The sequence below is a fragment of the Staurois parvus genome, unplaced genomic scaffold (genome assembly GCF_062004578.1).
Source record: "Staurois parvus isolate SC_StPar_1 unplaced genomic scaffold, SC_StPar_1.0 ptg000048l, whole genome shotgun sequence".
Classification (NCBI taxonomy): Eukaryota; Metazoa; Chordata; class Amphibia; order Anura; family Ranidae; genus Staurois; species Staurois parvus.
This window is the reverse complement of record NW_028317844.1, coordinates 17267401-17282843: the sequence shown is the minus strand read 5'-3', so window position 1 is coordinate 17282843 and position 15443 is coordinate 17267401. Positions and strand designations below refer to the sequence as shown.

General features: G+C 39.0%; 1 protein-coding gene across 1 annotated transcript in view; it reads left to right on the top strand.

The window, feature by feature from the left end:
• The window catches only part of KLHL32 (kelch like family member 32), a 246851-nt gene that overhangs the window by 206753 nt on the left and 24655 nt on the right, over nt 1-15443 (top strand). The window contains exons 8-9 of the mRNA XM_089665298.1: nt 6437-6495; nt 13613-13805. Of these exons, the coding sequence (XP_089521424.1) occupies nt 6437-6495; nt 13613-13805 (252 nt within the window). The remainder of the gene's footprint in view (nt 1-6436; nt 6496-13612; nt 13806-15443) is intronic.

The following is a 15443-nucleotide window of genomic DNA, read 5'->3' as shown; positions in this document are numbered from 1 at the left end:
GCCGAACAGTCCTGTCATTCTGCAAAATATTGGTATTTATCATTGAAATAACTTTCCGTTCACCTTTCCGGTGGCGTTCTCTTTCAGCCTTTTGAGAGGTTCAAATTTTCAGTAGCCCGTGGTATACTTTGACTACAACTTCAAGGATAAAATGCAGCATAGTTAATTCAATTTTTTTAGGCAGAATATATTTTAAATTTCATCTGTGTCACTTCAAAGTTAGAAGAAAAGTTGTTTTTGAAAATTGATGCTCATTTAAGATGGCATATTTAATGCCAGATGTATCTATAGAATGCTGGTAAGATGCAGAATATTCCCCTGGGGAGGCAGATCAAAACTGCCAATCAATAAAATATACTTATTAGGGGAAACCGCGGAATGTGTGCAAGTGCTTTGATTGCAGGGGACAGTGTAGCAGCATGGGGTACCATAACCTAAGAGCAGGCAAATCAGCCTGATGACTTTCAAAGCCAAGAATATCGCTGTAGGCAAGGGTACTCCACACTAGGAAAAAAATTACAACATATATAGACTGTTAATAATTTCATATCTATTTTTGTGTCGTCAAATCTGTATGCAAATCCACTGCATCTCATTTCAGAAGATTAATCTAAAAGTGAGAGAAGAGGTATGTGAAGTGCATATAATTATCAAGGACCTCCAACATTGCAGAAGAGAAGTAAAATATTCCACAATGTGTTTGTGTTTTTTCTCTCTTTCTTTGAGATTGTTTTGTTTTTTTCTCATTCTCAAAAGAATCCATAGTTTGCACCTATTGTTTGGGTTAAAGTATCTAAAACATGTATGAAAACAGTTGATTAGTCCATACAGGAGATAACACCAGTGAAGTTTATATGGCAGTGTGTGGACATGTGAGCTTAGCACGGGTGGAGTGTAAAAAAATGTAGGCATCCCAATGGCCTAGGCATAGAATAGCCATGGATGAGCAGATGTACCAGTAAGAATGTTGGGCAATGAGCCATGTACCCATCCTCAAAAAAACTTATGTGGTTCTATGACTTATCACAGCACTCTTCCCAATCTAGTTGACAAAGTGGTAGATTTACTAAAACTGGTGCACTCACAATCTGGTGCTGCTGTGCATGGTAGCCATTCAGCTTCTAACTTCAGCTTGTTCAATTAGGCTTTTACAATAAAACTTGGAAGATGATTGGTTTCTGTCCAGAGTTACACCAGATTTTGCACCATGTAGTTTTAATAAATAACCCCCAAAGTGTTTTACCTATTTCTCTATAGATCAGAGGCCTCCAAACTTTTTAAATGAAGGGACAGTTTACTGTACTTCATACTTTAGGGGGAATAGATTGTGGCCAGTGGGTGTAGAAAATATCCTAGATTCAGTGGGAATAAACAATGCCTCAGGCTTTTTGGTCAGTGAGAGTATAGAAATTATACAGCGCCTTTGGGAAGAAGAAGGAATAGTACCCTATCATCAGTGGCAGGAATTATTCCCCACTCTTGTAGTAAGTGGTAAACCTAACCCTAGTGCACCATGGGCAGGATAAAGGCTATCAAATGGCTGCATTTGGCCCACAAGCTGCAGTTTGGAGACCATTGCTACAGATAAAGAAACTGCTACAGATAAAGAAATAATGAGTTGTTGGTTGCAAATAAATTTTCTAATATGATGAGTGAAAGGCAAAAAGGTTAGAGTAAAAAACTTGCTTGATTTTCCTGGGTATATTTGAAGAAAACCTGTGCTTTGTCCCTGATCGGCAAATCAACTAATTCACTGTAGAGCAAGCACCATATGGTGTGTCTTGATGCACAGTGCCTTGCGCTGGAATGCACCTCTAGGTATAGGGAATATAGAACACTTCCTCTGCCTCTCCATATTACAGCTCTAGTTACTTGGGTGGAAGAAGAACTAACTGAGCTATCTACAGGTTCCAGTGTAGGAAGCAAGCACTTGCACAGGTTGCTCTGAGAAGGCAAGGACGATAACCATAGTCATGTAAGGGTACATACAGTGCAGCAACATGTTGGTTTGCCAATTTGGGCACAATACAAGTATACTGTAAGAAACTAGGATGTGTTAAAAGTGCACTTTTTTAAAAGGTGAACTCAACCTTTCATTATACACTCATCCTTTCATGATGCATTCATATTTTTATCCCACTTAAAGTGTTACTAAACCCACAACAGTAAATCAGTATGTATATGAAGTAAAGCATGCTTGTTATACTCACTGTGGAACCTAAGGTATTAATCCTCTGCATTGTGTGAAAAGGCTGTTTAATCCTCTCTTCTCTGCCTTTCCTCTTGTTCAAATGCCCACGTCTTATCTCCTGATAAGACAGACTGAACACGTAGCCATTCTGCACATTCTCAGTTTAGTGTGTATTGCTAGAGAGGTTTTTTTTCCCTTGGAGAGTGCATGTCATCAGCACAGGGCCAATCAGCACTGTCCAGACAGAGATCAGGGGTTCTGCATCCTCCTAGAGCAGAAAGAAAACTCTTCCTACAAGCTTTAACCAGTGCTCTGCTGAAGTCACAAAACTGCTCTAAATGCTGATGAGAAAAGGTATTTAGCAGTTTATACTTTAAGTGTAAGTAGGGAAAGTCTACATGAGAGTGGCAGCCCCACTTTGAATTGAACAGTGGTGCAGCATCATCACCACACCATAACAGGAAGCTGCATTAGGTGGACTTCAACTGCAGATTCAAAAGGTATTTGTGGGACTTTATGGGGCAGACTAAGTGAAAACTGTAAGTGCATCTGCACTTATAATTAAGTGCTGCAGCACAATTTTGGGGAGGCCATAATTTAACATTAAAAGACAGGGACCTTTTTTTGTGCTCCTGTCACTCAAAGCCCCCACTTTTGTCCTTTTCAGCAACCCTTTATATTAGAATGCTTACTTACAATCAGAACATCCCCCTGTCCCAATGCTGGGGCCTACTTCTGGGTGCTGTGTTCTAAGAGCTGCACATTATTTATGTTGTAGAATAGACTTCTGTAAAAAACATGTCTACTAGGAAGGAGGTTCTGGTTCATCGTTACCATGGGTTCATGGTGAATCCAACATGACTTAGGTCATCTGGTGCCTTTTTTTTCTTTTGATGATAATTGTTTGGGGAAGGGCAGGCAGCCTATTGCATATGTTTCCCCCTCCCCAAGTATGCTTCCAGTGCCCTCATTCTAATGAAATAAAATAAAAACAAAGAAAGTCAGTCTTAAAGGCACCACCACAATTTGTCATATATTAAAAACATGATTTTTATTCACAATATCAAAAATTAACTCTAAGTTAAAAAGTATCTTATAAACACACATATTGTAAAAACAACACCAAAAAGTTTAGTTCCATCTAGTACATCATTATTATTAATTAAATATTGCCTTCACATGGTGTTACCGAGTCATGCTGTATCCTGAACCTTTGAATATTTACAAAAAAGTCACCTTGGTAGCTAAACACAATGACTATACATGTATATTTCACCTAGTGCACATGCCACCCCTCTGGCAGCACATGATGGGGAGAAATTGTCATTCAACTCCTCCTCCTCCATTCACAGAATTCGATGCATCATGGTAATGTAGTAACAGTAGATCTATGAACGGTGGAGGAAGCAGGAGGGGATACGTGAATGGTGAAACTTCCTGATTAGGAGCTACTGATGTTAACCTTCACATCCCTGGAAGGCAGCCTCTCATTGCAGTATCTGACAGCTGTGAAGGGGACACACCACATTACACATACCCAATATGTATGGCGCTGTATCCCCATAAAATGTTTTTACTAAACATTAGCTTTAACACTTGTCAAGAGACACATATTTTGCAAGAAGTGTAAATGTGATCACTGAAAAGCCAAAACAGTAAAGCATGTTTCCCCAGAGACTTGGTAATTACTTTCTCCCTTATTAATATCAGGCAGTACATGCCGTATGCAACTAGTGAAGTAGATAATGAGGAGAGTGTATGGTTTGCAAATTATCTGAGCCTTATAGATCTGTATTGCTGTACATGTGGAGCATACTGTAAGAGATCCTTCTCAAGTAGCAGAACATTAACCTTTCAGTGTAAGGTTCTGTTGAAAAATCTTCAATAATTATACCAAAAATAATACACTTATGGCCTAGGCACTACATTACTGATTCCAGCTGATTATCAGATTATGATCAGAAAAATAAATATATTCTTAAAGCAGTAGTAAGGGAAAAAAATAATTTGCCCCCTGCAAGGTAATGTCATAATGTGCTAGTATGCATCACGTACTGGCACATTATGAAAGACTTACCTTAAAAGAAGCCCTCCAGCACCATGCTGCCACTACCATCAGGGCTTCCATCTTCATCCAGTCTTTCTTCCGGGTTCATGGGCTCCGGCAGTTTGAATGGCGCAGCCACGATGACATCACTCCCGTGCATGTGCACGGGAGCCATTGCCGCGGCCTAGTGCTCTGAAGGGACAGCATGCCATCCCTTCAGAGTGCAGTGCGCATGCGTTGGAGATGTCTCCAGATGCAAAAGAAGCAAAAATGTCCTATTGGTGCACCTCATACTGTGAAGAAGCCTTACCGTATGTGGAGGGTAGAATTATTTTGTGAACTGGTGCCCAAAACTCCACTGCAGATTCCAGATGAGGTCTTTCTAGTTATGTATGATTATTTATCTCTCTCTGGAAACTGCAGCTTGGCATTGCATGCTATTTTTAAGTTTATGATGTACCAGAACACTCCAGGACCTTTTTGACTATTGACCTCCCTGCCTTTTCGCCTCCTAGGTTGTATGATGCATGCATATTTTTAGTCCCCAAAGTGCATAACTTTATATTTATCAACAATAACCCTCATTTGCAGCATAGTTGACCAATTAAACAGTGGATTGAGGTCGGCTTGTAGGTTGGAGACATTATTCCACTATGTAGCTTGGTGTCATCTGCAAACACAGAAATGGTACTCTTAATCCCAAATGCTTTATCATTTATGAATAGATTAAAAAGTAAGATTCCCATTTATATGTAAGAAAAAAGTAAGGGTACCAACGCTGAACCTTGGGGTAGACCACTTATAGCCACAGACCATTCAGAATATGAATCATAATTCACTACTCTCTGAATTTGGTCTTTTAGACAGATTTTTAATAATTTACAGAAGGAACTTTCTAAGCCTATAGACCTTAACTTGAACAGTAACCTCCTGTAGGGAACTACAGTATGTCAAAGGCTTTTGCAAAGTCCAAGTATGCTATTTCCACAGCCACTTCTTTTTCTACGTTTTTGCTTATTTCCTCATAAAATTAAAGCAGATTTGTTGACAAATTTGGTTATTTATGAATCCATGCTATCTACTGTTTATAATATTGCTTTCCAGTAAAAACTCTTTTATCAAAATCTCTAGTATCTTCGCAACTATAGAAGTTAAACTACCAGGTCTGTAGTTACTTGATAAAAATGTTGACCCCTTTTTAAAATTAGCAACTACATTTTCCTTGCACCAATCCATTCGTATCAAGCTAGTCATTAAAGGGTCTCTAAACATTAGAAAAAATGCTTCAAAATAACAGAACTTAACTTTTTAAGGACACTTGGGTGTAAGCCATCTGGTTCAGGTGCATTATTCACCTTATTTTTGTCTTTAAATTGAAATCATGTTATAGTCACTGCTACACAGATAATCTTTGATATGTACATTTTAAATAACCTCCATATTTTATGAGATTAACAAGTCAAGCGAAGCATAATTTTGACAGGACCTTACCTTGAGAGATTCAATATTTGCTCATTCTGCAAATGATCTTCAAATACCATTACACATGCAATGCCAAGTTTATTCTTGGCAAGAAAAGTAGTGTTTTACTCTAATATAATATTTGAACTTGTGGATGTGAATTATGGGTCCACTTTAACACAGCCTACAGCAAAAGTCTTGGATTACTAGCTGTAGCTTTAAACAAGATTTTAGCAGCCTTCATCATCAGTTTAAAAAGCATATTATTAAAGGGCCTGAACTCATCAAGAGTGGACAGAGGGGTGGCATTTTCATTGTTACTCTTCTGAATAGGGAAGCTACTTATTTAAAACATCAATGTATATACTGAATTCTTGATAAAAAAACAATATGTTCCTATAAAAAAGACCACACCAAGGGCACAAAAAATACCAAACTTCATCTTTAAACACGAGTTCCAGTGTTCCTTTTTTAAATGTTGTTGTTGTAACCATAGTGTTGGTAGCTGCTGCTATGAAAATCAAACAAGATGTTAATGTTATAATGATAAAAGCAGCTTAACAGAGAAATATGAGGGTACGCAAAACACAATGATGTGTACAATGCATACCTCTTTATTCAGGATATTATTGGTATTGTTACATTTTGCTGTGTAGATTGCAAGATGAAGATATATATTAGCCATTGTGGTGGATTTGTTTTTCAAATGATGTGTTCTGAATCACTTTTTATTTCAGGAGGAGTAACTAACACTGCACAGTATCAGAACAGGCTGATGGTGTATGATCCAAACCAGGTGAGTCACAACAACAGGGGTTATAAGACTTTCAATATTCCTTTTACATCTGAATATATATGTCTGCCCTGCCCGATCGGCCATGTAATAGGACAACATTGCAATAAAAGAGAAACAAAACCCCACTGTATGACAAATAACACGTAATGGGGATCTCATATCAGAGGCAGCTGTAACATATATTAAAGAATTTAGAATTAAGAAAAAACTGAGTAGTGTATGGCCCATAATTCACAACATGTCATGTCTGCCAGTGATAGGAGTAGGGGCAGCAACAACATGCTTCACACGGACTCCCAATGATCTTAATGAAGAGTGGGGACAGACAAGAATTCTTCTTCATGCATCTTCATACAAAGATCTGCTGATTCATATACTATTGTCCCACCTTCAGAACTGACACAACATTGTTAATGGGTTTTACGTAGACACCAGGTCACAAACAGGATAGACACATTATATTTACTAACAAAATACTTGAAATACTGGCACCACACTTTCTCCTCTTTATTGCAGATTTTATAGGAATGTCAGTAGCAATGAGAGTTCCTATGACCACAACAAGTGTAGAGTAGAAGAAGTGTAGAGAGATAAGTTTATTAGAATTTAACTGATTGGTTGAAGCAGGAGGTTGCCATCTGGTCTCCTGGCACCAACAATCCATCCAAAATGAACATAGATTTTTCTCTTTTTACATTTCCTATGGCTTGTAATTATGAAATAAAGGGCATCTGTAGAAGGTCCCATCCTCCCACAGCACCCCATTGGTCACTAGAACAGGCACCTCTGGTTGCCTGCATGCATTCTTGGATCATCTTTACTGTACCTTAGGAGTCCCAAAACCTGAGGTACAGAAAGGAAACATATATTCCTTGTCATAGTTACAATCTGCCCCCTCTCACACATTCCTTTTGGCCATAGAGACTTAAAATGTACCTCCTCTCACCCTCCACACTTTCCTGTTGGCCATTGACTTTTCTGACCTGCCTCCTCTCACTTTTCATTTTTCCCATTGGCAATGGATTATTCCACCTGCCTTCTCCCATCCTCCACACTTTCCTATTATCATGTAAGGCTTCTGACATGCCCCCACCCCCATATTTTCCTTTTGGCCTTTGAGGATTCTAACCTTCTTCCTCCCATTCTCTACTTTTCCTATTGGTAGTTGATGCTTCTGACCTGCCTCCTTCCACCCTCCACTTTTCTTACTGGCAATTGATGCTTCTGTCTGTTTCCTCAACCTTTCATACTTTTTAGTTGGTGATTGTGGCTTTCATCCTGCCTCCCCCCACCCTCCACACTTTCCTATTGACCTTTAAGGCTGTCTGTTGCATTTGTGAAAGAGAGTGTCCTCTCTATAAAATCCATATATATAAAATCACTAAAAAGTTAGTTACCAAAGAAATGTTCCAATAAATACAACACTTTTATTATACCAACATCATTGCGCCAAAGGGAAGAAGTCATTGGACAAAACGCGTCAGAGTGTGACCTTCCTGTGACGTCACTACTCATGCTGGTGCACGTGTCCGTATCACGTGATCGTGCTATTACTATCTTGAATGCGGGCTGGCTGGTGAGACACAGGATGCAGAGACTGGAGCTCTGATATAACAAAACGCCTTGTTTTTATTTGCTCATTGTGAGTGTGATTTTAAGAGGGGTTTGTTTGGCAATAAATTTGTTGGATGATACTGCACTATGGCGAGTATTTTCTTTACCCACATGTGCTAATCTGGATATGAGAGGATCTTCTCTGGAGTTTGTTTGGTGATATGCTGGATACATAGTAGTATGCTGAGTAATTACCAACACATGAGGATCCTCCTTTGAAGCCTGTTTGGTGAATGCTGGATATATACTAATATGCTGGTTAATTACTAGCACATGGTGAGTGTGCATTTTGATGGGGTGTTTTTGAGCACGGAATACCACATTGTTTATGAAGGAGGATCTCATTGCTTAATTTACTGAGGATCATGTTTATATGGACTTTTCTGAATGGACTATATTGAGATTGCCTATTTATTGATTTTTTGTTTGCACTATTAATATGCACTTATTTGGTGGTGGTTATATTTAGTTGTGTGATTTGGTTTGCGCTATTATATGTGATTTGTATATTTTTCACATTTTTATTATCAGATATATAATATGTCTGTGATTCCAGCTAAAAAATAATATAATAAGTGGAATTTGATTAGCAACTATGGATACTTCAGTGGTTTCAATAAACTGTGCCCCTTTGTGTCTTAGGACTCCCTTTATATCTGTATTTTCTGTTGCCTAACATGTAGAATTGTATGCATTAACTTGCAATGCATTAAGGCATGCCATACATTTACAAATGGTAACTGAAGGAAAACCGGACCTGTATCTAATTTTTTTATGCAGCGCTCCACTAAGTTGGAGTTCCCTGTAGTGCGGACCATGGACACCTACAGTGCATGTGCTTTGGCCTGCATGTTACTGTAACGCAAAGGTGTTAAGCTAGTCTTAAACTGGATGTATTTATAAATGAAAATTATGATGAGGGAATACATGTATTTTCTATGTACAATGGCATTTGATCAGGAAACCTACAAGGCTCAATACAGTACATTGTACTATTTTGTCTTATTTAAAAAAAGGTGAAGAACAAAGTGCGGTGTCTCACAGTAACCCATCAATCATCTTTCATTGTTTTGGCTATTTCAGACTAATGAAAGGTGAAATGCGGTTACTGTGGGTTACTGCACTGTACACGACATCACTGCTTTTTGCACTATTTCATTACATAAGCTCACGTCAACTACAGCTATGGTTAACCCCTTTTATTGAATCTCTTTGGCTTCATTCACCACCTAAACTGAACTTGTCAGCTCCTGTTACACAGTGTAATTCTTACAAAACATTTCTATGTTCACTGTTTGGAAACATTTAAGCTGGCCGGGAATATCCTTGCTGTGTCTGCTTCCTGCTAATTGCATGGCATGCTCTACCGAGCGCAGACAGTTAATAATTGAAACTTTTTTTTTTTAAATGAGGACTGCTTCATGTTTGCGCACACAGCCTCTTTTTTTTACATTCTGCTGGCATATTGTTTACAGTGGGTTCTGGCAAACCACATCTGCTTGTACCCGCTCTGAATCTCAATGACTCTATCACTGAGCATTGGGGCACGGCTTTAAGCAAGGCCTTTGTAGAGAGTCAATAATGACTGCCATCTGCCACAGAGCACAGAGCTACCTGCTAGCAGACAGGCTGCGATGACCTCTGCTTCCCCATCACTGATTAGTATTCAAACACTGCCGTTTTAGCTGTGACCTTGCTCAGACCCCTGTGCCTCTCTGCTTGTGTTGAGGTTCACCTGGCAGGCATTGCAGCAGAGGAAAAGAATGCCGTAATCAGGGGACACATGAATACATTGCAAATCAGATGCCATCTTTATCTCTCTGTCTGGGGCTGAGTACTAATGATGTAAAACAGTATTCTTTAATCCGATTCTGGTTATTGTACTTGTGAAATATAGCATTTTTATGCTCATGTGTGTTGACATTTTTATCATCACAATCTTAGCATTAGTGACCTTGGTATATGGTACCATAAAGCATAACTCTAGGAAATGTCTAAATACACAGATAAGCAAGTAGAAGGAAGGATTTTACTTGCCACACTATTTGAATTTCTGGCCATTTGTATCTGAGAAATACAAAGTCCTGCCACACAGCAAAGCCAGGTTGATGACACTATTTTCTTTATTACAATCAGGCCTTCTTCACATGGGTGTACTGAAGTGTACACTCATGTGGGCACAGGCAGATGCAAAAACCACCTGTGTATCCAGCGCAGTGGCCCTCACATGGGTGTGCACATAACTATGCCCATGTGAATGAGGTCTTCAAGTTTCCTTGAACGAACTCTCAAAACCCAAGTTAGCAATAATAGCCCACCTGGCTGCCTTAGAGAGTGTCCCAGAACAAGAGATTTAGGTAGCTGTTACACTGTCCTAATGAGAGTTTTCTGGATATTGCATCTGGCAGCTCTCTCCCTTGTAGGCCCTGGGGGTGTAGAGATACTCACACTGCCCCTTGTTTCCTGCTGCTTTGGATGATACTGCTTCCAACCCTTTTGCTCTGCTAGTCTTTCCCAGGCTGGGCAGGCCGTCTTCTCCTTCAGACTGTAGGGAAATTGAGAACCCTCTTTCCAGTTTCCTTTCTTTCCCTCTACTTCCTCAGCTCCAGCCCAGGGAGAGAGCCCCCCATCCTCGTGGGCCCCTCCCAAGCCTCACGATCCTCAGAACTCCATCTTCCATCCAATCACCAGATTCTGCTGGCTAGGCTCTTTCATATTTATAGACCCATCTCACCACACTGCCAGGCCTCCTGCCTGGGATTGGTCAGACTCCCATAAATATTATAGAAGACTCTAGAACCAGGGGGAGGTACCAGAGGCCTGACATGTAGAGCCCTCCAGCCTCACCTAAACCCAAAACAATTCCCCAGGACCACCACACTACTGTGAGACATTACATTTTCCTAACTCTAATTGCATACTGGAGGGTGCTACATGCAAATGATTTATAATTTTGTTTTGCCAGTGTTGTGATCCAATCACCCCTGGTAAGGCAGCAGTGCCAATCCCTGGACTTCTCTGCTGACTGCACTGTAGTTAAAACAGGATACTCACCCTCCCATATATGATCCCTTCTCCCTACCCCTCTCTGCATTAATAGGGCTGTTTTTTCCCCTATTTTTAAAATCTCCCTCCCTGCCCCACCTACTTGTCATACGCCTAGGTGAATGACGTGCACTGTCCTCTCTTTACCTTATGGGATATACAACGTCACATATCCCAAGAGGCAAAGCCTTTCATTCACTCAAAGAGGAGTGGATGGCCTAGTGGTACATCATCGGGAGGAGTGCCTGTTGAAACCCGAACAGCTGGCAGCCTATCGATGATGTTATAGGAAAACATGGCAGTGCGGGACTGTGCACTGCCAGAAGAGAAGAGGATCTCAGCTGCATAGAGCTGTATCCACTGAGCGGGGAAATATCTGAAATGTGTAGAGCTCACCACCAGGTAAGAGTTAAACAAAATGGGCGGGGGGGTGAAAATACTCTTTAAGTAGTACAGCCTAGTGCAGGACCCACCCCAGCCTGTGATTTGACAATGAAGGAGCAGAATAAAACTGATCCCTGTGTGATGCTTACAGTTTAAGAATGCCTGACAGTGCTGTTCAATGTCCTCATTGGCTAAGATTGTTGATGATCCCTATACCATTGTAGAAGGCTGATAACATATTCAAGCTATAGTTATATAATGGACATGGGCTGAAAGTGCACACTCTCAGGTTTAATTTGAGGGTATGTACATCCAAATTGGAGGAAGGGTTTAGGAATTACAGCTCTTAAGAGTAACCATCTCCGCTTTTTCAAGGGACCAAAAGTAATTGGATAATTGAATATAATCATAAATAAAATGTTAATTTTTAATATTTTGTTGAGAATCCTTTACTGACAGTGACTGTCTGAAGTCTGGAACCCATGGACATTACCAAAGACTGGGTTTCCTCCTTTCTGATGCTTTGTCAGGCTCTAACTGAAGCTGTCTTTAGTTGATCTTTGTGGGTTTTTCTGCCTTTAGTTTTGCCTTCATCAAGTGAAATGCATGCTCAATTGGGTTGAGATCAAGTGATTGACTCGGCCATTGCAGAATACTCCACTATTTTTGCTTCAATAGCTTCTGAGTTGCTTTTGCAGTTTGTATTGGATCATTGTCCATCTGTACTGTGAAGCACCGTCCAATCAACTTTGCTGCATTTGGCTGAATCTGGGCTGACAGTATATCTCTAACCACTAGAATTCATCCGGCTGCTTCTGTCACATCATCAATAAACACCAATGACCCAGTGCCACTGGAAGCCATGCATGCCCATGCCAACACACTGCCTCCACCATGTTTTACAGATGATGTTATGTGCTTTAGATCATGAGCTGTTCCAAACCTTCTCCACACTTTTTACTTCCCGTAATTCTGGTACAGATCAATCTTAGTTTCATCCGTCCAAAGAATGCTTTTCCAGAACTGGTCTGGCTTTTTTAGATTTTTTTTTAGCAAAGTCTAATCTGGCTTTTCTATTATTCAGGCCTATCAATGGTTTGCACCTTGTGGTGAACCCTCTGTATTTGCTCTGGTGAAGTCTTCTCTTGATTGTAGACTTTGACAATGATACGCCCACCTCCTGGAGAGTGTCCTTCACTTGTCTGGATGTTGTGAATGGGTTTTTCTTTACCATAGAGAGGATCCTGCGATCACTCACCACTGTTGTCTTCCGTGGATGTCCATGCCTTTTTATGTTGCTGAGCTCACCAGTGCGTTCTTCTTTCCTAAGAATGTACTAAACTGTTGATTTGGCCACTCCTAATGTTGCTGCTATCTCTCTGATGGACTTATATTGTTTTGTTTTTGAAGCCTTACAATGGCCTGTTTCACTTGCATGGACAGCTCCTATGAAAGCAATATTTGGTTCACAGCAATAGATTCCATATGCAAATGATGATGAAGGAATAACAAAGGAGTAGCCCACGCCTGGCCATGAAACAGCTTTTGCTTCAATTGTCCAATTACTTTTGGTCCCTTGAAAAAGGGGGGATGGCTACTCTTAAGAGCTGTAATTCCTAAACCGTTTCTCAAATTTGGATTTACCTACCCTGAAATTAAAGAGTGCACTGAGAGTGTGCACTTTCAGCTCATATCCATTATATAACTATAGCTTGAATATGTTTTTACGTACATACCAGAAAAAAACTAAAATTGTGCCTGTGTCCAAATATATATGGACCTATCTGTATGTTTAGTGTTTCATTTAAGTACCTATCTGGATTAGAAAGGCTTTAGTGAGTAATTTTGCAAGCACAAACAGATTGCTCATAGGGGAACAACTATTTATAATATTTTAATATGTTAAATTTTACAATTCCTTTAATAACGTGAAGCTACCTTTTCTTTGCCTTAATCAGAAGGTTCACTATTTTACATCATTTTACATTGCTTTTACACGTGGCATGTAAAACTGTATAGGTTAATTGTATTTGACTAAACAATTTATAAACCATCTCAGTGCTTTTTTTTGCAGAATAAGTGGATTAGTCGCAGTCCTATGCTGCAGAGAAGAGTTTACCATGCAATGGCAGCAGTCCAAAGAAAGCTTTATGTCATGGGAGGAAATGATTTGGATTACAATAATGACAGGATTTTGGTGCGGCATATAGATTCTTATAATATCGACAATGACCAGTGGACACGCTGCAATTTCAACTTGCTTACAGGTGAGTGTTATATTAATAAAATATTAACCACCAAAACTCTCATACCTTTATACCCCTTATGGACCAGAACAACTACAGTCCATTGTAGGCCTGTTTATTCAGTGATTTCTTTGTCATTACTTAGAAAATGTAATACATACATGTTTTTTGTTTTGGTGGGGATAAGCTAAGCTTTCTATTGTCTTTTCTAATGTTTTGCAAAAATGTGTTTATTTTTATGTTATTTTCGATGTCATATACAGGCAAAAACACTTTACAATTTGTCCAATTTATTAAAACACAAAATAATTTTTCTGGTTCAAGGTACAGCAAAGTTATTTACAAATGAAAAATATGTTTTTTTTTTCATTTTGGCACATTTTCTTTATGCAACACTGAAAAGAAACAAATGAAAAAAAAAAGTAAAAATTAATGAAAGACATATAAAAAAAAAATCAGCAGAAAATTATTAGCAGACAATTATTAGCCATGGGAAGAAAGGATTTAATTAGGGCTAATTAGGGTTAATAAGGGATTAAGTATTAATGCATATTTTTTACTTAACCATTTTGCTACACAGGATGTGTTCCATACATTTTGGCTTTGAGTGGGTCAAAACGAACTTATGGCTGCAACAGCTAATTTATATTTTTATTTAGCAGGCTCAAGGCTACTTAGTAAAATTGATCCTTCCTTACTTCTTGGGTAGTCCAGGACTGCAATAAACATTGTCATGATATCAAGCAGTAGGTCATTGAGAGTCATTCATTTCTTAATGTCAATGAAGATTGTGAATCTTGTGCTGAGCGTTTGCGGGTACAGAGCTGTCAAATGTCAACTGCAAAAGCTCAAGATCAAGCTCAGATCAAGCACAGTCTATGCTCAGCTGCAGAGACATTAGAAGTCTAATAGAACCCTGATGTCTCCATAAAGAGTGCCTGTCACCTTCCCAATGCTATTACATGAGGGCTTGTTAGCCCCTTTGTGATAGTAATAAAGTATCAAAGTGGAAAAAAGTGACATGTTTTAAATATTAAAAAAATAATGCACATGCAGATGTAGGGTTCACATGTATGTCAACAATGATTATGCAACACAGAATAAGATAAATAATTCTACACCTTTTATTTACGATTAACTCTAAATGACTTTTAAAGTGTTTCTTGCTGATTTTGAGTATTATAATTTTTCACTATTTTGCTGGCACATGTAGTTATCAGGCCTCAACACATTTGGTACCTATTTACCTAACACAACCTTATCTTTTATTTTTTTACAAAAAATGGAGATCATATTGTATTTGTGTGCAAAAGAACTAATTTTATCGTATTGTCTGTGAAAATACAGATTTAATAAACAGTTGTGTAAATATGGCGCTCCATAAAAAATGCAACTACCATCGGTGTTAAAATGCTTGCAAAAAAATAAAAACAAACTGCTCTGGTAGCAAAAAGATGAACTGATATCATATGCAAAGGTCACACCTTTGATTGACATATAAATGAAATAGTAAATACAATGAAGCAATACATTGTTATATTGTATTTATTCAATGACACCTGAAGACTATCTGCAAGTGTCATTTGCATTTGACAGGAGCTCCTGCTGTGTATTAGGTAGCAATCCTGGCTGTCATTTTGAAGAAGTTTTACACTAGAT